This window comes from Betta splendens, chromosome 19 (assembly GCF_900634795.4).
Source record: "Betta splendens chromosome 19, fBetSpl5.4, whole genome shotgun sequence".
Classification (NCBI taxonomy): domain Eukaryota; kingdom Metazoa; phylum Chordata; class Actinopteri; order Anabantiformes; family Osphronemidae; genus Betta; species Betta splendens.
This window is the reverse complement of record NC_040898.2, coordinates 10,630,999-10,656,184: the sequence shown is the minus strand read 5'-3', so window position 1 is coordinate 10,656,184 and position 25,186 is coordinate 10,630,999. Positions and strand designations below refer to the sequence as shown.

The 25,186-nt window shown below is 43.8% G+C and overlaps 2 protein-coding genes and 1 long non-coding RNA gene across 5 annotated transcripts in view; 1 reads left to right on the top strand and 2 right to left on the bottom strand.

The window, feature by feature from the left end:
- LOC114845615 (zinc finger protein 385C-like) overlaps positions 1-18,293 on the bottom strand; it is a 29,594-nt gene extending 11,301 nt beyond the window's left edge. For 2 of the 3 annotated variants that reach the window (XM_029133828.3, XM_029133829.3), the window contains exons 1-2: positions 18,160-18,293; positions 4,885-5,151 (exon numbers count right to left, since the gene is read on the bottom strand). In XM_029133828.3, the coding sequence (XP_028989661.1) occupies positions 4,885-5,151; positions 18,160-18,202 (310 nt within the window). In that variant the 5' untranslated portion in view covers positions 18,203-18,293. Of the gene's footprint in view, positions 1-1,303; positions 1,611-4,884; positions 5,152-18,159 lie in introns of those variants that run through there. The other variant, XM_029133831.3, reaches the window with a different exon arrangement.
- Positions 18,294-18,536: 243 nt separating this feature from the next.
- LOC121201841 (uncharacterized) lies at positions 18,537-20,018 on the top strand. Its single transcript, XR_005897001.2, has 2 exons — positions 18,537-18,673; positions 19,040-20,018. It is a non-coding gene; the product is annotated as an uncharacterized LOC121201841 (long non-coding RNA).
- A 1,355-nt stretch (positions 20,019-21,373) lies between these two features.
- On the bottom strand, positions 21,374-24,681 carry LOC114845616 (ras-related protein Rab-5C-like). The gene is made up of 6 exons (XM_029133832.2): positions 24,521-24,681; positions 23,701-23,990; positions 23,438-23,589; positions 22,974-23,096; positions 22,795-22,888; positions 21,374-22,688 (listed from the first exon to the last, which is right to left on the bottom strand). The coding sequence occupies exons 2-6, from the start codon at positions 23,867-23,869 to the stop codon at positions 22,564-22,566; spliced, it is 663 nt and encodes a 220-aa protein (XP_028989665.1). The 5' UTR covers positions 23,870-23,990; positions 24,521-24,681; the 3' UTR covers positions 21,374-22,563.
- Between the last annotated feature and the right edge of the window lie 505 nt (positions 24,682-25,186).

The following is a 25,186-nucleotide window of genomic DNA, read 5'->3' as shown; positions in this document are numbered from 1 at the left end:
TGCATTTAAACAACTTTTTTTGTGGCATCTCTGTGTTTGCAAGAACAGAGAAAAACGCATGGGAAGAATAGAAGACGAATAAACCAGGCAGAACCAGAACAAATGTGCTTCAAAATAGCAACAATCGACTTAATTTATGGTTGTTTTAAGCTGATCAGTCGCTGCGTACGGAAGCGAAGCCCTGGTGTTTTTACCCCCTGCTGCATGATAAATCGTTGGTATGTGGGTGGCTGGTAAATTGCCTTTCAGGGATTGTGTAATTTATTTATTTATTTACTATGACACACTTCAGTAGGGATTTGTGGGAAAAAACGATTATGATTTTATTCCGCCGCAGAATTTACTTTTACGTTTTTAACTAAAGCCATTTTGTGTTGTTGTTCTTCTAAGAATCAATATTCATCAAGCAGTGGAGTAAAACACACTCACCCGCATTTACACTGTCACACTGGACTAGACGTTGAGATTTATATACTGTGGCTTCAGACTGGAGCTGCTGGGGGGAGGGTGGGGGTGATGGGGGAGGGGGCCGGTGCAGCATGGCCGCTAGGCAGAACTCCACAGTTATCTCCTCTCCAACTGCTCGCTTTGATCTCGCTAATCCGCCGTTTAAAGAAGAAAGCATCCCGAGCTGCCTCGCAGACACCTCTCAGTGTTTCTACCCGGGCGCGCGGAGCCGCGCGTGTCCCGGAACGCGTCACCAGCGCTTACGTATGGATCATATACTTATACTCGAACTTCATGTATTTCTTGGCCTTATTTAAAATCCCAAATAGCGAATAATCTCCGGATTCGACTGACAAGTTCAGCTCATTCTTCTCGTTTTGTACCATTTATCCAGAGGTCAAACTCTAATTTACATGTGGCGCCACTTGGAAACCAGAGGCTTTTTTCAACCCTAAAACGTCTTCGCTCAAAACAAACACTAAGATGCCCGTACTGCCTTTATCCCAACCAGGCTCCAATTATGCGAGCTAATCTGGGCATATTTCCCCGGGGAGGCAAAGACATAATTGCCAACAATCTGCGCTGTGATATCGGCGCCGTTCTTGCGTGGTTTTGGAACGACGTGACACGCGTGGGAACGTCAGGGCGCGATCGGACTCAAGTCCGCACTCCGTTCGACAAAGGGGGGTCAATTAGAGGAACAAACAGGCCGGGGATTCAGGTTGGGGTGCAGCAGACCGACCCTGCCCTTGAGCAGTGGCGTTGAAGTCACTGAACACGCGCTGACATTCAGACTAGTCACAAATCAAACGTGAGCTATGAACTCGAGCCGCATTTGGAATGAACAGAGTCTCACCGAACAGCATCTCCACGCTTCAGGTGTTTCCTGCCAGTTTATCTCCCATCAGAGAAGTTGAAGCAAACGCCACCAAAGTGCCACCGTCCGTCCGCGCTCGCTCCTCTTGACGCCTCGACGCTCTCTAAGTGAGGTGAAGCGCTCCGTTCCCGGTCACTGGCGCATTCTGGCCGCGGTCCAAAGCGGCGCGGCTAAAGAACGGAGCGCACGCGCGCCGCAATTAAGAGCCTCATGCTCCGCCGGCCGCGCTGCCCTTTTTGCGAGGCGAGGACGGGAGGAGGAGAGGCTGAGAGCGTCTGAGGAGCAACTGTGTGTGTGTGTGTGTGTGTGTGAGGATGAAAGAGAGAGAGAGAGAGAGAGAGGGAGGAGAGAGAGAAAGGAGCGGCTGAACAGCACGAACATCCCACATTTTCCCTCCGTCCTCCATTCAGGGTTCACACCTGCAGCCTCCAACCAGCATCATTTAGAAAGTTTTCCATGCTCTTATTGTCTTATATATTCTGCTTTGTTCCTCTGTTTTTTTGACATGACTCACACTTCAGTCCAGCGGTGGAATTATATTTATTATTATATTATATGTTCACATTTCCAGTAGGTCGACTGCCGCAGAGGTGTCCATCTCTCATTAATTGGTTTTCCACTACTTCAATGCGAGCGATCTAATCGTTATCATAATTACGCGGCAGCAGATTAGTGTTCAGACGGAGGAGACTTGGTGATAAATGAACTGTTTGTACTGCAGCTCCTTTCTGAGCGCCACAAGCTCTTGTTTATGAATATTTAGATCCTAATCTTCCAGTGATGATGCTTCGTTCTGGCTTCATTCTTCCTCGGTCCTCCTCCACCATCTTTAAAGAGGCCAATCATGGCATGAGGAGCATTTCACAGCATATAAGACACCATTGAGCAGCTGCTTTAGGACGCGGTTATGCTTGTACAGGTGCAAAGTTGTATGAGGTTCATGGTTTTTTTTGCAGTATGAACCATTCCACAGTCACTAAAATCACACACACACACACACACACACACACACACACACACACACACACACACACACACACACACACACACACACACACACACACACACACACACACACACACACACACACACACGTGCTCCTCGCTGGCTCCGTGTCCACTCGGATGAGGGGGGTGCGGAGGCACGACGCTGACGAATGCTGACAGTTTTACACTTGATTTCAGGCTGCTGCATTCTAATGAAATGCGCTGGATGTCGGCCTGGAGCGCGACGACTGAACACAGCGCGGTCCAGTTACATACATGAATCATGCACCGCGATGAGCAAAGGCTGAGAGCAAAGATAATTCACCCTCTGATTTCCCTCTTTTAGTTACAGCACATGCACGTGCAGGCTGTGGTTTTAGTCCAAGGCCCCATAAGAAACAGAAGGACATGCTGGTGTGTCCTTATTTGACCCGTTCAAGCACTTGGCTTCAGACAAATCCAGCACTGTTTGTTTTCAGGTATTCAAATATATTAATTGACTCTTCAGCCCATATGAGTCTGCTTCACAAACAGGATAGTGACTCATTGCCACAAGCACAACCTTGAAGTGCTGCCAATGCCAAAAAGGAAATATTTACTTTATCTAAAATGCAGGTTCGACTCCTTGGTTAATGTTTGACCTGTTTACACGACAGCCAAGGGAAGACCGTAAAAAAAAACCTCAGAGGATTTTGTGCAGTATTTGAGTCATAACAATTGGAAAACAATCCAACAACATCCTCTTTCTCGACTGATCTAAAATACAGTAGATTTGGCTGCGCAGGAAATAAGAAATGAGGCCGAGCGGCACAAAACTGCAGCTGATTAATATCCCATTTTACAGCTGGACACGCGTGCGACGCCTGAAGGCTTCACTGATCGGCCGGCAGTCGATAGAGTTACACAGCGTGCGATGCTGTGTGTTTTTACAAGGTGGCGGAAGATGTTCACTGTTCTGAGCCTGGTGTGCGTTTCTGTGGGACAGTGTCAAGTCCTGAACCTACTGTTTCTACTGTTTTTTATTAAAAATTATTAATTTGCTGCACCTGAAATTTGTGCAGGACAGAAAAGTTTTATAACTTTTAATAATGAAAAGTCTAATTACTTTATATCTCCTAAGAAACACCCGGAGCAACAAGAGCCTTGGGACAGTTTTCTACTTTAAACATATAAAGCTAGATTTTAAACAACTGAACTTATCGAACAGCTCATGAGGCCCGAAACTGAGGCGCGTCCACTCCAGGAGCTCAGTGTTCAGTGTAGGAAGTGGAAAAGTGTTTTGCTCCGTTCCCTTTTCAAAGGCTCCCCAGTGGCAGGCACCCTATTAAAATCCCTTTTCATTTCAGCAATCGCTTCATGAGGACAACTAAAGGGAAAGCTCGTGCAGCTGTGGGAAGGGAGCGGATATTATTAGGCCGGCTCCATCTCGGGAAGAATTATGCCACCAGTCACCTTCGTCAACGCTGCGTGTCCTGTCTGCTGTTTACAGCAAAGCCAGGGCGCAATGTGCAAGAATGCAGCAAAGACACTGGATCAGAGAAACAGAAATGTTAAATCTATATGCAGTATGGTGTGAAATCAAATAAATAAAACCTCCCGCGTCTCTGTACAGAATCATTACTTCCTGTTGTCCACGTCTATCAATACTTTGAGGTATTGGATGACCCAGATTTTCACAAGTACATAAGTACTCAAAGTCGAAATCACGACGGCTCTGTGGTTCTGCAGACACACGCTCCAGATCCGTCACCGTTTTAACTATGAATGATGGTCAGCAAATGTTATTATGAGACACAGAAAAACTCAATAACGCCCCGATGGCAGCAGAATGAGGTTGAAATAAGGTAGAAATTAAAGTCGGAATGGTTCCGTTAATTGAATTCCATGCATTTTGTTATGCGGCAACAGCTGAGTGTGTGTGTGAGGCAGGCCTGGAGAGAGACGCGGTCCCATAAATCAACATTAAAGCGATTTTTTTCGGCGCGCTGATTGATCAGGTCGGTCAGCGTGACGGAGTGGCACAGGTGGCGGCGGGTGAAGGAGATTAATGATCCCGCCGTCAAAACAGGTGTGTGGAAAACGTCTGTGAACGGGGAGGGACGCGCTCCTGGAACGCTCGGGCTACAGCGAATGCATGGGACCAGAACAGCGCTTCGGGGCGCGAGCGGTGGCGACGGCGTCCGCGCAGCAGAAGAGGCCAGAGCCAGGACTTAGACTGTGACCAGCCTCACTCAAAAAACGCTCGTAAACAAAGCAACCAAATCACAGAACCGTCGCTCTACGAGGGAAGAGGCCGACTCGAGCGCCGCTGATGACAATGAACAGAAACACTGACACTGCAGTAAACAGCAATCGGAGGCTCATAAAGTGGCGCTTCTGTTGAGAGTTGTTGATTAAACAGTGATCCTTATAGACAGTTATGAAGCAAATATCAAGATATGAGTCTTTCAGCTCACGTCGGTGATGTCCTACATGAGGGTTGGGCGCCTTTTTCACAGCAGACATGTTCTGTCATCGCATTAAAAGCCCACATATAATTGTAGTTGTAACAATTTATATTTCGGGCGTCCCTACCTGCGCTCACGGCCTTCGCCAGCCGCCGCAGCCTCCTCTGATGCGTCTTCCCCTTGTAGTGGATCTGGGCCTGGGCGCTGGAGTTGAGCTGTATGTTGCACACCTGGCACACGGTGGCGCCGCCGCTGCCGCTGACCTGCCGCCGCTCTCGTTTGGTCCTGTGCCCCGCGTCCACCCTGCGCTCCTCTTCGTCCTCCTCCTCCTCATCCTGACCCTTCGGAGGGGAGGTGCCGCCCAGACAGCCGGGGCTCTCGCTATGATTCATATCTGGATTGAAAAAAAAAAAACAGGTCACAGAGGTCACTCGGGGTGAACTAATGAGTTATTGTGATTGAATCCCTCAGAGACACTGCATCGGATTCGGGGTGTGTGGTTTGTGTGTTGTTAGAGTCTCCACAGGGGGGCAACAAAGCAGCGTGACTCCACTGTGAGCAGCCCAGCGCTGCTCTTTTCCTTTAGTGTCATCCAAACTGCAATTTTGTGTGCACCGCCATTACAGAGCTGGATTTCCACTATGACAGAGATTCATATGCATACAAAGAACATCTCAATTCAACATATTTATCCACATTCTTTTCAGTGTGGATATATTTATTCACCTAAATGTATGGGTTAAGAAATTTAACACACATTTAACTGTAAAGCCAGTAGAGAAGTATCTGGTTCCAGGTTTTCTGTATTAATCAGATAATAAAAGCTGATTCCCAGGGAGCACAAAGCGACGTGTTTCTTTGTGCGAGCACACAGCCCTAATACCTGTAATGGCTGAGCGATTATGGCAGACTGACGGCATAAATCAAACGCCAGAGCCGCGGTGAACGCGAAAATTGTCACACCAAGTCGTGCTGAATTCTTTGTTTTCGGTGCCGTTCATATGATAATAGCACCAATTAAGTCCTCATGGCGTTGGACGTTTTATCCGCCGCCTCGCCGAAAGCAGCCCCCCCCCCCCCACTCCCCAAAAAGCCCAACCCCGTACAACCAGAATGCATTTGTAACCATCATCTGTGAAATCTTTCCTGCTCTGCAAAAAATTCAATTCGCCCGGTGGAAAGATGAAAGTGGAGGGAAAATGTGTTCAACTGGAATTCATCAGCAGCGCCGACATCAAAGCCGCAGCCGGTCACCGCGATTATGGCGGTGGGCGACTGGCGAACACGGAGCGAGGACACGTGTCAACACGGCCAGGTGTTCATGCACAATGTGACCGTGTCAGACGAGGGGAGGACGTAAAAGTAAAAAATACACAGCTGAATTTAAAACAACCAACAGTAAACAGTACAGCCGACGATGAATGTAATATTCATAGATTGAAAAAAATATCTGCCCACACCTCCCCAGAAGAAAACAATGTTATAAAGGATGATCAAAAACATTTGCTCATTTGCTCACAAGGTCTGATATGACATTTCTCTGTGCCAGTCAGGCCTCGAGATGCGCTGGCGTTGGACAAAACCCGGCGCTGCTGAGCTGAGACTCGGCCAAAAGCGGCATTTTCCGCTGGCGATGAGGTGCAAACGGCGGAGGAAGCGTAACAGCTGGTCCTCGATGCGGCGTGCACGACTCCCAGCGTTCCCAGCTAATGCGTCATCAAGCCATTCACACGCTGCTGTACAGTGAATGCAAACAATATTTAACAGAAGCTGAAACCTGACAGAGTTTCATGAATGGCTTATTATAAATGCCTTTCAGGACACTGCCACCTCATTATGTGCATAGCTCCCTTCACTGATGACAGGTTTAACGCGCATGTATTGAAGCTGCAGGGCTGAGACACATGTATGCGACTGAGCTCTGACGGCCCGAGGTCGAACCGGTGTCTCTGCTCCGTCAGTCGTTTGTTCTCGCCTCCGCGGTCTTTGTCAGTAAGTGGTTCTCCATCACAGAGAGGCTCTAATGTGAGACAGTCAGGGGGAGGTGTGGGTCGTCCAACTCTTTTTGTTTGCACCAACAACTACTTTGTTGCAGTGATTCTTGAACAAGTTGGGGTCTGACACAATATATGTCACAAATAAGGAATCTAAACAACCCTGTGTTGCATAATTGGACCTCTGCTGTGGTTGGAGTCATATTCCATCGAGCTGGTTTTAGGATCCTTGTCATGGAACATGGAACTCAAGCATGATAGCCTCAGTCTTTATCTGTACACACTGTATCTGCTGTCCTCCTCCACAGCAGCTCTTTACATACCAACAACTCGTCTGACTGTCTGGTTGGTGCAGAACAAGGCCAAGAGCACAAAGCACAGGTCATGAGTCTGACCCCAGAAACACTGACTCCACAAGACCCAAGAAGAAGTCCGATAGGTGTCTGATGCAAGAGACAACACCTCCCAGCTCACATGTGCACAATCCCTATGCAGCAGGAAGCTGCTGGAGAGGAGCTCTGGTGATATTAGCAACTTGTTTCTGCTGCCCCCAAGTGGAAAAGAATCCAACCTTAGTGCTTATATGTAAGTTTGATATGTAAGTGTCTCCTCATTGAACGCTGCCTAACAAGCCCATGGTTGGACCTAATTACAAATTAGCATTAATTTTAGCCTTAAAAGGAATTTTCGAAAATTTCAAAACAATATTTGACGATGCTAGTGTGTAACTACAATAGTGGTTTATTAAGTATAGTGACTTTGCTACTGGTTGCATCAGCTTAGCTTAGCAGCTACAAGGCTACAGTACCAGCTACCAGCAGCTGAAGCTATTACAGCCAGGTGGGGACCGAGTTGACCCGCAACCTGTTCGGCCCGCGCCCCCAAGCTGTTCTGTCCATCTGCGTGACGTGCCGCCCGCCTTGATGTGCTTCACGCTGGGGGGGGGGCGAATGTTTTTATCGCCGCGACAAATGATGGGCTGCTGCAAGAAAAGCTTTGGCACCGCGAATTCCACCGGAGTCACTCGGGTCGCACGCCGACACGGCGGGGGTTTCCTTCATGTATATGCAAATTTACATGTGGAGCTGCTCCAAAATCAGCAGCTGTTTTGCAGCTGTTTGGGCTGTTAATTTAAATTTTTTTATTATGAAGACCTTGTTCCATTTTTAAATGACATTATTATGATAAAATCACTTGTCAGCATGTGGCTCATTGTCCTGTTTTCTCAAGGGGTCACTGTACACCATGGCACTTCTCTATATATAGCTGCAGTTAATTCCCTGCAACAGTATATCTATTACACCATAAAGGCTACGTGGCTATGTAATGTTCAGTTGTTCTTTATCTGTAAACTCACTTGTCTCTATATAGTCAAAGCCCACTGATCCTTAATAATCACAGTAATGGAGATGGTGGCCTAAGAATATTTGCAGAGAACCACGATGGTTGTTTATTCTGGCTTATTCAGAATTACGACCCAATCCAACCTCAGGCTATTAAGCCACCTAAACCTGTGAACCTCTGCAGCCCTGAACAGTTCTAATCCAGCTGTGCCAGGAGGTGAACCAAGGCCTCCATCGCTCACGTAAAGCAGCTGTTAAAGGCACGGTTGAGCCATACGCGGTTTTAGAAATGTCTTTGCTTCAGACACTGAGGCCAAGATGACTTCCCTCACGGTGCCAGCTGTCATCACTGTTCCATTACATCAACGACAACAGCAGAGGACGTGTTTGACCGGACATGGAAATAGCTGGACAGCGGAGGAAGATGAGTAATAATCTTGTTCTGTGCAGAGACGACTATATTTACTAAGCCACGTCAACATTATTCACACAACATCTTCGGCTCGTTCCCGTCTTGACAGTCACAATGAACGCTGAACAACTAAACAACAGGTGGACCACAATTACAGCCGTGTTGCTAGGCAACCCGCACATCCAATCTCAAGATGAATTTGAACCTTTTCCGCCCAAATTGCAGCTCAATTATGCCTGTAATTTGTGCAGAAACGGCAAAGAAAGGCACAAAAAGCCACATTTTATTGAAAGGCGAAAAAAAAGTGTGTAACAAATAGTGCAAGTCTGATCGTATGACATCACAGGCCTGAAACCCGAATGAACTACGATCAATATTCTGATATTTATAATACAACATGGGCCTCATATTTACTCACCACTTCACACATCTTTTCTACTGTATCTTTTATTTCTGACTGAGCAGGACACAACACAGAGGAATAAAAAACATTACATCTGAAACTACTGAATTTAATTGAAATTAAATGAAATTCTGATTTAAACACTAACCAAGAATAGTGTTGAGTATTACATTTAAAAAACTGCAAATTAAGAAATGAAAATAACTTATAAACTAATAGTTTATATATAACTTAATAATAGAAAGGGTTAGGGTATACAGTACGTGTTGCATGCTGAGAAGCAGAAGGCTTTAAATGTTTGTAAAAAATATACAGTATATATATTAATTAACTAAACATTAAACTTTGTTTGTCATGTAGCGAAGTAAAAGATTCTCTCGGTTATGATAAAATGCTTCTCTCTGGTTAAGATAAGTTTAACAAAGAGCGCTTTATTAAGAAAGAAGCATGACTCACCTGGAGAACTCAATGAGGTAGAAACGCAACACACACACACACACACACACACACACACACACACACACTACAATCAGAGCAGCACAAACACACAAGCACGATGTTCACTGTACCACACACATACATGAGTGGTCTTATGTGTCAGATCTGTATGACAAGGTCATTTGCGAGTGTTCCACTCATATAATGCAGTGATTCACTCTGTTAGGTAAGTGAGTGGGAGCTGTTAAGAGCATGCATATTTTTAGTCTCTGCATTTCCCTTGGACTCAGTTTGTCCTGGGGCACATGGTTGTGTGTAACATGAAGGCAGTGACGTACACGTTTATACACCACGAAGTCTGCTCTGTAATGTCTGCTGAATAAGCTGAGAAATACCTTATTATTGAGAATATATAATCAATGTTTAGCTACAATCCACCAGTGTACAGTATGTTAGTGCTGATGCACAGATGCTGTGAAGCTACATGTGAATATACACAGACACACACACACACACACACACACACACACACACACACACACACACACACACACACGCGCGCGCAAGCACACACGCACAGACACACACACCTCTGCAACAAGAGATTAGGCCCAGTGTTAAACAAAGAGACAGAGCAGATTTGTGACATGCCAGCTCTTTAATTAGACCAATGGTATCAAAACACACACATGAGCGCGCACACAAACACACACACACACACACACCCTAGAACATCAAAATCACAAAGAACTGTATCAACATACTTATTCTGATTGCTCTCTCTCACACACACACACACACACACACACACACACACACACACACACACACACACACACACACACACACACACACACACACACACACACACACACACACGTGTTATCACGCTGGACATCACTCCTGCTTATGCTAGACTAAGTGTTTGTGATCAAGCTCGTTTGTCTGTCTAGTGTCACTGACAGACAGAGAAGGTGCAGGAGCCAGATAAGGGCTGGAGCAGCCAATCAGCTGTCACCTTCTCTGATGTGCTGGGAGGCTTCACAGCGATGGGGTTTTTGGCAACGGACTGTGCAGCGTTTGCCAACACAAGCTGCTCAAGCAATCCGATAGGCAGTCACCAGATAAATAAACAATACAACCTTTAAGCTCTAATAACATTTAGTGATGTTAGACATTGTGATCTCTTTCAATAGCAAGGAAACTGATGCATCTGTGCAAAAATGTGATATTGCATTATTATTATTATAATCATCATCATCACTGGATGAGATCAGACAGTACTTTCAGAGCTAGTTTTTCTGAGTGCGTGTGCAATGACAGGTGGTCAGTCTCTTCAATGTGAGCGGCTTCAAAAGGTAAAGAAAAGTCCTGCTCCTGCATGGCTGCCGCTTTGATCCAAACAGGCTGCCATACATTTTGGGTCAGCTGCAGTTGTGTCGATGAAACACACCTTGTGGCCACATGCAGGTGCACTGTGCATAACCGCATTGGAGGAAGCCTGCTGGTGATCACTAACCTTGACTTCAGAAAAGCATGCGCCTCCTGCACTGACACCATGACCCTGTTCTCAGCTGGAGACTCATTTAAATCAGCAACAATAGAGAAAGAGGTCAGTAAGAACTAAAGCTGTATAAACCTGCACCTTATGCTTGTGTAAAGTTTAGGCACGTCTACCATCACAACAAGGGGGATGTCAAGAAGACTGGCCTATTTAAAGTATGAACGACTCTAAGTAAGACAGGACAGAATCGTCTACAGAATAGAAAGTAGACGAGCATATTGGGGCCGGAGAAATGGAAAATCTGGGACATTTGTTGGGAACTCGGGTCGGAGATTTTTTTTGAGGGTCTGCGGTCCAACCAAGGGCAGCAGCCAGTGTGGGCATCTGTCGCGGGCCATCTGGGAGAGCCCTGAGGCTGCTGCGTGGCCCGAGCATCAACGACAGCAGTGTGGGGCTGAAACTCAGAAAACAGCACTATCAGCAAAAGGGTAAATAAAGAAAACTCCATTTGGAACTACTCTACTCTCCAACTCAACCGTAAAAACCATATGCCAGAATATGCTTTAATGTGACTCCTTTCAAAAGTATTCACGCATTAGACAGTGCTGATTCTAATGGGATGGATTCTGTGGGATGATGGAGTTTCTTCTCCTTTTCCTGACAGTGAGGTGTGGGTTGGCGCATTGATCAGCCCGCAGTCAGCTATAATCCTTCCCATCCTCCCTTCCACCCTCAAAACAACACTTGACCTGAATTCCTTTTAATAGTTTTAGCTTAAATTTAACATGTGAGGAATTAGCATGAGTAAGCCATGCCAAAAAAATGTGTGAGCAGAGTGTTGGGGAAAAGCCAGCTTCCATGTTTTCATGGTTTCTCCACTGTACATCCACAAAATGTCTGACTGGTGTAAAGCTCAATAACGCGTCTCACTCGTTGGTCCGCTGTGGTTTTTGGAGGACAACAATAACCTAGAGGCTTCACCGTAACGATATGAACCAACCACAGATCATCATGTTAAGCAGTGGGCATTTTCACAGATTGATTAAATAAACAGCAGACACCTTTATGCTGTTTATTTAATCGCACACGACTCAGGGAGGAAGTAGATTCTGTGTCTTTGTGAAAAGTTTGTCCAGTCAGGTTTCAGGGGAATCCTTAGTCAATCAGATCCAGCTGTGACTGGGCAAGAGGTGGGCTGTTTAGCTGCGGTTCCAAGTTGCATTCTCAAACTTTCTAGGACTTCAGCGAAATGCTAAACATGTTTATGATAGATGACGACGTGCCAAGTAGAAAATGCTTCCATTTGGAGGCAAAACGTCTGCTTTCCATGTGGAGCGATGGCAGGAGGTGGGAGGAGGGACGCATGGAGGCAAGGATGACTAATGACGATGACTAAGAGATGTGTTCAGGGTGCTTTTCAATGTCATTTGTCTATGACATGTCTGGCCCTTCAGCTGATAAATATACATTGTGTGAAGTGGATGGTGAGGGCCCTGTGTAGCTTTATATGGATGGAACAGAGTGAAGAGGATGAACAATGGATGATGAGAAGACACTAAATGTAGATGTCTTCAGTATATGAATACATCATGTGCCCAATACGGATGCATAACCATTTATTATAATCTAAATTATTACACACTTAGATAATTAATAAATGATTTAGTCAATTTGGTTCATCACGTTTTTAGAAAAGTCCATAAAGGTTTTTCAACATCTAAGCAGAGCAGCAGTAAATCAGCACATCAGAGATATTTAATTTAAAATAAATGACTCCATTAATCAATTACCAAAACACAAAGAGCCCTACAAAAAACTTGAATTTATATATGACGCCATAAAGTGTGAATCTGTTATTAGTTAATTTGTCAAAATCTGAATAGAAACACAAAGAAGAGGCGATGGCTCCACCAAACTGAGCCACAGCTGCAGCTCTAAAAGATCAATGTGCTGCTATACTTGGTAGCGATCTGCATCCGTAATTACCTAAACAGCCTTTGGATTTAATTGCTTTTCACTTCAATGAGAATCACCGAGGTATCAAATCACATGGTGAAAAAATTCAATGATGTTCAATTTGTGGAATGAGTCGCCCCAACGTTGGCAGATGACTGCAGATAAGATCGGTGCTCTTTCTCGCACACGTCTCCCAAGCCGTCTATCATCGACACGCTTATCTGTGCTGATTCATATTGGACACCTGACAGGCTAAATTGGATTGACTTTTAATTAGCTGCACTCCCTCGGTAAAATAGGTTTAATTGCCTTGATTATCACCGTGCTTCTTTAGGGTGGTATAGGGTGAGAGGCACCCGGATAACAAACCAGTTTAAACCATTTCCTAATAAGCTAATAACAGATGTAGTTACGATGGAGCTGAAACATCTCCAAGAAATTCACAGCCTGTGCTACAGACGACACACGTAGTATTTCCTGTAATAGGGTAGGGAGGGAGGTACAGTAGGAGAACAACAGTCAAGACATTCCAGCCTTGTTAATCAGTCATAACAGTAGGAGTCCCCAAGAACTTGAAAATACGCAATTCTCCAAACCATGTCAGCCAGATGCCTGAGAATAATGGATGATTATTACTTGTTACTAGTCCTGAGGCTTCACCACCAGCACCAGTGACTCACTCATGTTTGAAGCAGCAGAGCCACAACATAATGGCTCCTTCAATTAACAACCATTTAATTTGGCCTCCTTGAACGGTCTTTTGTGTTCAGCCATTACAGAGAATATACCACAATATAATGGAGGCACTGAGAGCGAAACCAAAGTGTTGGGGGGAAGGGGGGGCTGGGGGTACATGTCAAATTAGGCTCAAAGCAAAGTTATTCAATCCATGAAATACAGGGAAAATAGAAGTAAATAGCAGCAGCTGAACTTTGTGACTGAATCTCTAGTAACTGACCCCCTGTACTCGTAAACACAAACACAACAAGCTGCGACGACAGGAACCAATCACTGGTTTGAATCAGCATCACAGATCTGACAGATCTCATTTTGCATCTCGTCTCAACCGTTTCAAAATTAAAAATTTACACACCGAGGGTGAAATGGGGCACAAATCACAGAGCCACGCTGCAGCTGCCTGCGTTGAATGTGTACCTGCAATCCAACCACAGGGGAACCCAGAGGTAATGGACCGTGCTAAATGCTAGCTTCCCACACCGACCGCAAGGCATCTGTCCATAGGGCCGACGCACAAAGAGCCGCTATCGGAGCCGGTACGTTCTACAGAGGACACGGGTTCGGCAGACGTCAAGAAGCCGCCGAGAGCGTCTACGTTTAAGCCAAACTAACAGTGGATGTTTAATGTGACGTACATGAAGGGTGTGGGAACAAACACTGAGGCAGCTGCATGCGTGGGGCTGTAGAGGCGATGCTCACATTCACTAAAAAAAAAAAAAGAAGCAGAAATGAAGGCACTCTCTGTGCTATGTGTATATAGTAGTGTATACTTTAGCACCTTGTGAGCTGATATTACATGACATGATGACAGGAGGCCCTTTTTACCGAGTCGGCTTGTTATGTGTGAGGGAGGAGAAGGCGTCTGTATGTGTTACATTTCTGCCTTGAGAGGGTCCCTGTATTCCAGCGCGTGTTTCCTAACAGCCACGTCCTGTGTGGCTGCGTCTATAGATTCCTTCAAGAGTCCAAAAGCTTCCAGAAAAGGCCAGACTCGGGGAGGATGACTCACGCCATCAGTGCACTGATGTCTAGGCTGTGAAAAGTACCTAGTGCAGGTGTACCCAAACATTCGGCTCCATCAAAAAGCCATCTCTCGCCTGATTTCAGCTGATTACAGCGCAGCGTTGGCCAGCTCGTCCCCATTCCGGCATCCTCCAAATTGAAGGATTGTTTTTTCCGAGCTGGCCTGTCGCTAACAGAGGTGTGGTGGCGGTTCACTGGCGGTAATGACCCGTCGTCACCTCCGAGCAGCCCAACACAGATCACCGTTATCAGTCCGGCACCAGGTTTAAGCCGCCGCTGTTTGAAGGAGACGGACATCTGGCTTGTAATGACACAGCCCCAGAGTCATTACGTCTTTGATGGGAGACTTACGCGGGACTCCATTTCAGGGTGTCTGGGGGCCGGAGGCCGGCTCGGAGGGGGAGGTTTGAGGAGGAGCGGTCTGTTGTGATAAGGTGTAGGCTGCACACAATTTGCTGGAGAAAAGCTTCCTCTGAGCAGGACCTCACCCACGGACCATTTCATTCATTCATCAAAGCTGAGGATTTTTGGGGTCACATTAGAAAATTGTTATGGCTAAATATTTAGTTTCACCTTTCCACCACTAATATCAGGCATCTGGAGAAATAATGCGCGTTAATATATTAGCAGGGTATTACAGTAAATGTGTTGGTTTAGCAGCTATGATTACAGGCGCCCTTTTTCTCTCCCCTATATTATTTGTCCTCTTTCTGTTCTGTTCTCTACGCTGAGCAGTGTATGAGCCATTTTCATGCATTTTATGGATCTAGGCATGGGCTTTGTTGCTTTTCTAAGCTGTATATCATTTTAATTTCAATATCTCTGGAGCTAGTGAGATTTCACAATTCTGTTGAGGTTTAAGGCCAAATGATACATCAATTAATACAAAATATACTTGATTTAAGTCAAAGTAAAGCATTAATAAATGGCAGCAGTTTCCGCTCAGTCTATTCTGCCCCACCCAAAAAAATCTGGTTTGATATTTGAGACAAAGTGCAGCAACTGCAGTGATGTTCTGAGTCTTTATTCTATTTTCTTATACATTGAGTTTGTTTGTTTATATATATATATATATATATATATTTTATAATCTTAGTGAAAGAGACTCTGTTAAACTGCTAAACGCAGACAGTAAAAAGTTATTGTACTCAAGTCAACAAAAGATGTTTTATGGGCGATTGTTCTATCCTTGGTGGATTTTATCAGCAGTCCATTGACAGTGAAAGGCTGGGGCTCAAGCTGCTCCCATCCCAATCTCGTTCCACATGATTATTCTCAATTTCACAGCTGATGGTTTTTACTGAGACAGACGGCAGAAGCCAAATGCCAAAGTATAGAGGAGCCCGCTCTGAGGTGGGGGAGAAAGTTAAAGAGTGAGAAAAGAATAGGCTGGTCACTCAGTTGACACCACATTTTGGGATAGAAGTCATATTAGAATGTGACCTATTGCTGCATGACAAACCTAGTTTTGTTATTTCAGTATTATAATATTGGGAGTGGCTGAATCATAATGGATGGCCATTTAACCTTGGATCATTTCTAGAAAGCTCTCCTTTGACTGGATGAGAAATGCTCTCAGAATGTTTTTGTCCACAAAGCACTGGAGATAAATCCACAATGATCAAGCACTATACAAAAAGAAAATTCTAAAGCTTTTTGAAGGTTTCTCAAACCATCAAAAATAATAATTGCAGTAACTAGTGACATGAAAATACTACTTTCACCAAACCAGAGCTAAATAAAAGAGATTATATTCCCTAAATAGAGTCTAATCACTAACATCAGAATCCAAAACCAGTTTGAGCCTCTATGTCTGTGGCTCAGTGCTCCATAGCTGTTCACAATGTTCCTTCATTAGGAAACAAAACAAGAGGAAAGACAAATAAAAATCATACAATATTTTTCACAGTCGCAGAGAAGCAGCGTCAGATGTGATGGATACCTACGCTGATATTGCCACTTTGCTTTCGCTCTTAAAGACACGAGAAAAACATGATGACATTAGGTCTAAACCACTGTTGGTTGCCTCTGTATATAATGTTAAAAAGGGAAGCACTAGATGTGATGTGATGAGCCAGACATCAGACCATTTTGCTCTTAGCACTAGTCTGATGGAACCATGGACATTTTCATATTCCAAGTCACTAAGATTGTTATTATGATGTAAGAATCTCTTTTTAAAGGCTGTTATAGTTTTGTCTCTGTAACACTGTTGTCATTTTAACTTTCAATGCCCACCGAGTTGATAAATAAAATAATAATAAATAGCCTTGCCTTTGTTTTTGAAGCTGGTGTCCCAGATGTATATACCTAAGGGATAACAGAACCACTCTCCCAGCCACATGCAGCTATGGTGAAAATTACAGCATCGCTCTGGGGAGTGGGCAGTAGGAGGCGCGGGATTCGATGAATCAAGGACCTTTTGTTCACAGCAGAAACGACGGCTCGCGTGCAGAAAGAACACGTCTTCTGCGGGGCGGCGGTCGCTCGGCAGGCGAACGCGTGTCATTTGGAGCCATTGAGGATTTTTAGCTGACGCAGAGGGGGACAGGGGCGAGCAAGGTCATTTAAAGAGGATGCAGGAGATGATGATGATGATGTGGCCAGTGCTGGGCGTTTAGCTGGAACCTGCTGGAAGCAGCTTAGGAAGTCACAGCGACGTCAATAGTGCAGGTCCCACCTATGTTATATTAAGTTTAGGTCCATTTATTATAGTATTTAAATATTGTCTGCTAATTATTAAACAATATATCCATGTGAGGATATTCTTGGAAACATAAAACAATTACTCTATGAGGCACTGCCTCATTTCACAGACACATCCAGGTTTTATGTAGGTTCCTAAAAGGCCGAGATGACCTGCTCATATAAGCAATGAATACTAAAAACAGATCAGTAACTATAAACACAGCAAAACTACTTGGTCAATGGTAAAATTCTACAGTGACGTCTTTTGTTTCATATCACACACGTACAGTATAAAACGTAAATGGGAACGTGAAAGCGATCACAGCCTGCCTGTCATCAGGGGTTGAGGATAAATGATTTAAATGAATACTAATAATGAGAAAAAAATAAATGACCATTCCAGATATTAAAATAGTTAAAATAAGCTCAGAATTTCCTGAGAAAAAAAAATGAAAAAAAAAAAAAATTATGGCTGCCAAGTAGCAACGAGCTGACCAGTCTTGGTCACGTTTTTACAGCACATTGGTACACTTACATTTAGATCGTATTCAAATATGCTTTACTTAATGGAAGACACACATTTACAAGTTGCTCTCAACGGTAAAACCACTATTTCACAGCAGTCAAGTACAACATTACAGGCTGCAGCGGAGTATATGAAATATAACGCTGCTGTTGGAAATGTAAGACGCGTACAGACACTGTGCCAAGGGCGGATATTAAAGTGATTTGTCATTTTTTTGTGATTTGCCAGACCTAATTTGTGACAGCTTTTGCCATAAGAAGTGCTTCCGCACGTCAGGACGCGCGGGCACAACACAGACGCAGCCGACACAAGTCCACGCGAGTGTCCAAAATGGCACACGAGCCGCCCCGGCGTGTAAAAACCAGAGGTTTCCCTACCTGCGTCGGACGGTTTCGCGGCTCCTTCGCTGCTGCTGTCCATCTCCAGCTGTCGCCGATTAGAGCGCGAGCTCGGCTGCAGGAGTTCCAGTCCCGCGAGCCAGCCAAGATAAACCACGCGGGTAATGCGTGCGCGCGCGCGCACCCAAGCGCGCGCTGTGCCGCTGCCGGCTGCGCAACGGAGATACGGAATCGGAGCGCGCGAGGATGAGAGCGAGGGAGTCGGTGAAAGAGGGGGGGAAACAGAGGATAAAGTGCACGGTAAGACTCAAAATTAGAAGACGAGCAAACTGAGGCCTCCGCTATGTTTTATTTTATTTATTTTATCGTTGTTTAAGTAAATAGCGTTTCAAGAAGAACGTGTTTGAGGTGGAGATGGACGGAGCAGCGTTTGCTTCCTCCCGTGTGAAATGTGCCAGGACGGTGAAAACCAGCGTGACCGTAACAATTGAGAGCCTTCCTTCACAGACAGCAGCTGAGGGCGAAGGCTTTTCTCCCTCTCCTCTGCTCGTTTGTGCGTATTCTTTTTTCATAAAACCAGTTGTAACGAAAGCTTCCAGCTGTATGTATTTTGTTTTTGTTTTGACAGAAATTCAAGAACACAAAAAAAAAAGAAAAATAACATGACAAAAAACAATAAAATATTTGCAATTTATCAGCTCATATGTGTCCTGTAGACTATAAAGAGATTAATGCAATAAGTCCTACATTTCCCATAATTCATAACATGCCAGTAAACTGTGTGCTGGACTTAGGAGTTGCTACAGTAAAAACACCCTTATTTTGTGAAAGGGCATTTTTGCATGACATCACTTAACGTCTCTGCAGGACGTCTTTACAGCATCAACAGCTCTATTAAAATGCTGCTTCTACTTCACAGCCTCTTGGAGCTCGATGAACTGGCGGAGAGGTCAAAGGAAAATGTTGACACGTCAAATCCCCTCCACCTTTAGCTCCCGTTTGTCCCCCGATCCCACCCCCTTTGTACCCCTTCATTAACATTGTTGGGCCGTGCTCAAAAGCGCATGCCTGCGGTCCAACGCAGGGGTCCTGCGGCGCGGGCGCATGCTAGCGTGCGGCGCGGCCCGCGCGGCGGTGGGCTCTCGCGTCAGCTGTCAGGCAGACGGTGATGGATGCACGCTGGAAACATACTTGGATTCTGAGCTATGTCCTTCTCATTGAAGTCCTTTCACACCATGCTTGACCCTCAGGCTGCCGCCCTAAAAATAAGTGCGGGATGGAGATGAGGCTGTAAGATGTCTCCTCGGGACTCCCATGTGTCTGGACACACAACAGAGACACGGCTGCAGTAGTAGAATCCCCCTCCGCTGATTTTCCATGAATCTCGAGACCAATCAACATGTTCCTAGCAGAGTTAATACCAGCGCTCGGCTCCATCATCATCTTGAGTGCTTTCATTAAAGGGCATTTTTATTCCTCTGAACCCGGCTGCTCCCTCAGAGTTGCACATTTCAGTTTAACCTGGTCTCTATGGCAACGTACCAAAAAAAAAAAAAGATAAAATAAACGCAACGTAGTCACTTTGCTTTTCGACTTTGCGGTTTGATTGAGACGGCGGCCGAAGGACGCGAGTGGTCCACTTAAAGAGACAGAGTGAGAATGTGGAGGAGAAGAATAGCAGCGTTGAGAGCTGGAGCTTGATAATAACTGCTTTGAGGCTTCAATGACCAACTTCTGATGCTATGTGGCTTATAGTTATCAGTAGCTGCAACACAGAGTGTAATCATTTATGCCTCTAATTAGTAATGAATGGAACAACAGTTTGTATGCGTTTGTGTTTGTGGAAACATTTTGGACTAAAAAAGTTTTAAAAATTAATAATAAAGTTTTAAGCTGCAGATCTGTTCTTCACTTTTAACTTTGATGTTTGCTGTGTGGAGCTTTTAAAGTACCCCATAGCTTTTGAGCGACAATATATGCTGGTAATGAGAACTGGTACGAATAATGTTGAGCTAAATGTTACGACAAGCTTTATGTTTTTGACCCTTTTGCTCAAGAATAGAAAAAAACAGGCTAATCTGGGTCTTTCGCTCGCAGCTTCCCATCCAGCGGCCACAGAGTCAATGTTTCATTTTAGATAAGAGACAATTACTGCACCACATCACTATCAGCAGAAATCTCCAACTGCAGAATGAAATCCAGATACCATGTCCCTGTGCCCTTGGTATTAAATGGCATTTCTTTCTGTCCAGGAAAATGGAGTAAATCCATCAGAGTCAACGTTCAGAAGCGTTGGTTTCCTTTTGCTTTGAACAGGACCTGGGCTGGAAAATAGGTTTCTCAAGCAGAAACACAGTAACACTGCTAAAATCCCGTTGTTATGACGGCAGGGGCTTTTCCAAATGAGGTCTTAGCCAAATTACCTGTTTTATTTAATACAAGAGACCACAGATATCACTGGAACATAATGTGATTGGTAAACAGCGTGTGACGAGTTTGTTTTCAGGCCACATTTCCCTTTATTGTGTAAATCTCCCTCTCTAAACAGTCAATTTCAGTCCAGCTCTCACCCCATTATTATTCACCAAGTATAGGCCAAGTATAAAATGAGTTTCTTTTTTGACATCTTGACTGACAGCTCAACAAATGAGAAATCATTTACTGTGAACGGTGCAGCCGCAACGGTGTTTTGAAAGAGTGTGTGTTCAAATGGCTTTAAAAGCAGTGGAGGCCCAGACATCAGAAACACAAAGGACCCTACACCACACCCAGTGTACAAGTGTTTAGGCTTATATTTACATTTAGAGTTCTTTATTTTTGGGACTTTTAGACACATTTTTAAAAATGCATTAGACTGTAACCACTGTGTTTATTTCATTGCCTCTTGTGGGATCAGAGTCAATGAAATAAACACCGTATTACAAGAGAGATTAGCTTCAGTTTTTGCATTCAGCTGTAGCCCATAAAAAGTCAGCAGTGTCAGTTTGTTCAAACTGACCTAGTCAAATTCTCATCCTACTTCAGAAACAAACTTAGGTCACATCTGTTGCATTGGATCCGACTTTGACTTTGTTCCAATAATAAGCGATCCTCTGCATTAACAAACAGCCAAACATAAATTGTCAAACCACATCAGTGCTGTTACTCTTTATGCCTTCCCAGCTTAGCCAGGGGATCTAATTTGATTTTATGTGCCCGTCGTGGGAACCTGCTAATTTTACTAAGCTCTACCACAAAATTCCACACTGATATGTTTGCTTTAAAAACTGCTTTAATTGAGCAATAAAATGATGCTGCATGATGAAGTGATGCTGCCATCTAGTGGCCTAAAAAGTGTAACATTTCTGATTATTTCCCACATATACACACACCTCTACTCGTTTTTGAGGGCCTCTTGCTGGAAGTCAGACTCAAGTGTTGTGGGTGCATTTCTCTGGCCAATACACTGACACTAGAGACAGACAAACAGGCACATAATGATAAAACAAATACGTGTTGCAAAATAAAATATTTAGGGTTTACATACCACCTTCCCTCTAAGCAACGAAAACCATGACGTGAATCATGACTGAGTGCAAGGAAGACTGTAGCGTGTGTATACTGTCAAAGTATATACTGTAATCTCTGACCCGAAAAAAGGTCAGAGGTCAAACATTTTGTTTGCAGGGCCAAGGGTGTACTGGATGTTTTTCTTTTATCAACTCAGAGTGATCTGCACCTACAAAACCAGGCAGCCTAACAGCACTCACAGATTAAAATTAGGAGAAAGAAACCACCCTGCATGTGCTAACTAAAACAAAATTAATCTCGTTATTTATTTCTTTAAAGATTTACAAGTTATTCTCGTGTTTCTTTTAAAAAAGGCTAACAACACTTGTGTTACAGGTATGAATATACAATGAAGCCATACAACAGCTTTTGTTGCACAGTTCAGAAACCCTTCAGATGTTTAGCCTATTAATTATGACTTGCTTTATTAGGTCTGAGCATTCCTTCTAACTGTATCATACCCAGGTTCATAAAGAAAACAGAATGCCATGTAAACTGCAACAGGACAAAAAGATTATTGTCAGAATGGTGATAAATGTAGAAGGAAATGAAGTAAAGTTTACTGTACGCACACCAAAACAAGAAACATAAAAACACTTAGGGATTCGTTAAGACAGACTTCAATCAGGTGGAGACAGTTGAAGACGAACAGGGAGGTAGATACACGGCGGAAAGACAGAAGTAGTGAGAGATTTTGGTAATTCCCTCTAGCTTATGATTCTTGTTAAAATGTTCCTTAAATCAAAGCAGATCCAGATAATCTCATCTGTAACCTCAGTTAAAGTGCAGGGGTGGCGAGTGGCTCTGCCTTTCCTGCCTCTCTGGGTGTTAGCTACATGCTGTCCTTAAAACAATGTTCATGGCTCGCTCACTAAGTTCGTTGTTTTGTACTTGCTAATTGCCACCACAGCACTGGCTGCTGCGGCTCTGAGGAGCAGCCTGTTGTAGATCCACGCCTGTCCTAGTCCGCCCCCCTTGTCCAGCTCCACCCTGAGCATCGTTCTTCGGTAGTTTCTTAGCTACAGGTACAAACACAGACAGACAAAATGTTGTATCACAACTAGGTAGACGAACATTTATGTTGGAGTAGCTGGGATGGAAATATGTCTGATAATGACCACTTACCAATAGCCATGAAAATTTCATTGACATTCATTGCAGTCTTGGCTGATGTCTCCATGAAAAGTAGACTGTTGTCATCAGCATATGCTTGTGCTCCCTTGGTGAAAAATATTGGACATTATTAGTTCAGGCTCAATACACTAATATAATAAATTTAAGACAAAGTAATAATAATCCTATACCTGAAGCTCTACAGCTCTCTTGTTTGCAATGTCTGCCTTGTTTCCTGCCAGAGCGATCACGATGTTGGGACTGGCTTGTCTCTGCAGCTCCTTCACCCAGTTTTTTGCTCTTTCAAAGGTATCCTATTGCAGGAACAAACTTTATTCAAGCGGTTCTCAGATAAACTGTTGACTTGAGAACCATATTTATTCTTGGTGAATTTCTTTCTCTTTCTTTCTGTCAAAAATAACAATCTTCAACCAAATGCGTCACCTCATTAACACAGTGTGGCTATAACTATACTATAATAAAAAAAACATGACTAAGAAAAACCCAACTCATTACCATATGACATTTAGCTTTTGATCACTGACAGTGAATTTAACAAAAGCAAACACAGAAAATATTATAGACCATTTCTCCAACAACAACACTAGCTGATTAATAAGACTGTCCTGTATTGTCACCTGCAGGTGAAACTTACTGCATTGGTGATGTCATAAACCACAATGGCTGCTTGTGCTCCTCTGTAATACATTGGAGCCAGGCTGTGGTAGCGCTCTTGACCTGCTGTGTCCCAGATCTCAAACTTCACAGTGGTCTCATCCAAACAAACAGTCTGAGTGAGAAATGCAGCTGAAAAGATCAAGAAAAACATTCATCAGTGTATTGATAACATGCATCATACTATACCATAATTGCTTTGAAATGTATTCATGTATTCAACTTCTTTTTTTTTAGTCGTACCTCCAATTGTGCTCTCCTGAAACTCATGAAACTGGCCTTTGACAAAGCGCAGCACTAAGCTGGACTTGCCGACTGCTGACTCCCCCAGCAACACCAGTTTGAACTGGCAGATTTTGTTTGCTGCTGCGGCACCATTAGGCCTCGTCGCTCCTCCACCGCGTCCAGCCATTGACCGATATAGAGTCTGTTGTAGACTAGGTGGCCTCAAAATACAGGTGAACCGGGCTAATGGCAAGAGCTGAGTCTGGACCCACAGGCACTGATGGTGAGCGTAACTGCTTATGAAACTCCTGGAGGGAGAAGCCACATTGGTCTGAGTGAGCTAGAAGGACTCAGTTTACTTAAAAACTCTGATCAACATATTGCTTTTGAGTTAAAGCTGCATTTTAAACATCAAAAAGTGCAGTCCTTATAATTATTAGAACCACGTACATATTTTTAGACTACAAACTAAAGAAAGTTTGATTCTAAAGGTAAATCAGTAAAGGGAGTGAAACAGTTATCACAGAGATGATGTTTAAAGGTTCATCATATCACAAACTGATTTTAAAGCAGACATAAGTTGTTCTGTTGTATACTCTCACAGATTAGAGTAAACAGGACAGCCTAATGCTTTTCATGTTACTTTAGAACACAACAACTACAGCAAGGCCCCAAAAGACCCGTAAAAAAACACACTGATCCCAACTCTTAACCAATAACCAGACAAAAACAAAACCAACAGTTAGTTAGCTCCAAGGCTAATGCTAATAAGCAATGCTAGCGTTGGCTAACATGGAAAATTACTAAAAGGAAGCAAATAACACGTTAGAGTTCTTACCAGCGACAGATATGATTTCCACCCCGCCTAATGAAGTGTGCGTAGTAACAAGATTGTTCCTCTTTACTGTGTTTTCTCCCTTTCTCTCCACAACACTCTCAGATTCAGAAAAAGAGAAGCTTCCGCCTTGTGTAACCAAATCACTTCCTCGATCCGTGTATCATGTGATGCAGACTCCAACCAATCAAAGAAACGAAGCGTATGACGTCATAAGAAAGCACCCCACTCCCCATGGCTCTTTGCTTAGTTCCTCAAAAGTTAAACAAATTATGTATTAATAGGTGGTTAATCAATAACAATGCATTATTTATTAGTTCATTAAATTGTACTAATAGTTTAAATCTGCAAAACATATTTAAACACATTTACTAACTTAATCTGATAAATAAATGAGGTGAAATTATAGTAGAAATACTCTAATAGGACTTGTAATTTTATAGTATTTACCACATCTGGTGGTATAGTCCTTTAAACATTTTTACAGGTTAGCTCTTAGTTTATTTAGTTTGTTATAACTTGTGTACAAGCTATGTCTTCCACAGCTCAAATGCTGTTTTTCTGCAGTACAGCATCCCTGTGACATTCATCAATGTCTGGTGCAGGTGTGCTATTAAGGCAGCAAGTAAGACTTCAGGGCACTGTCTCAAAAAGATACAGTAATAAAAA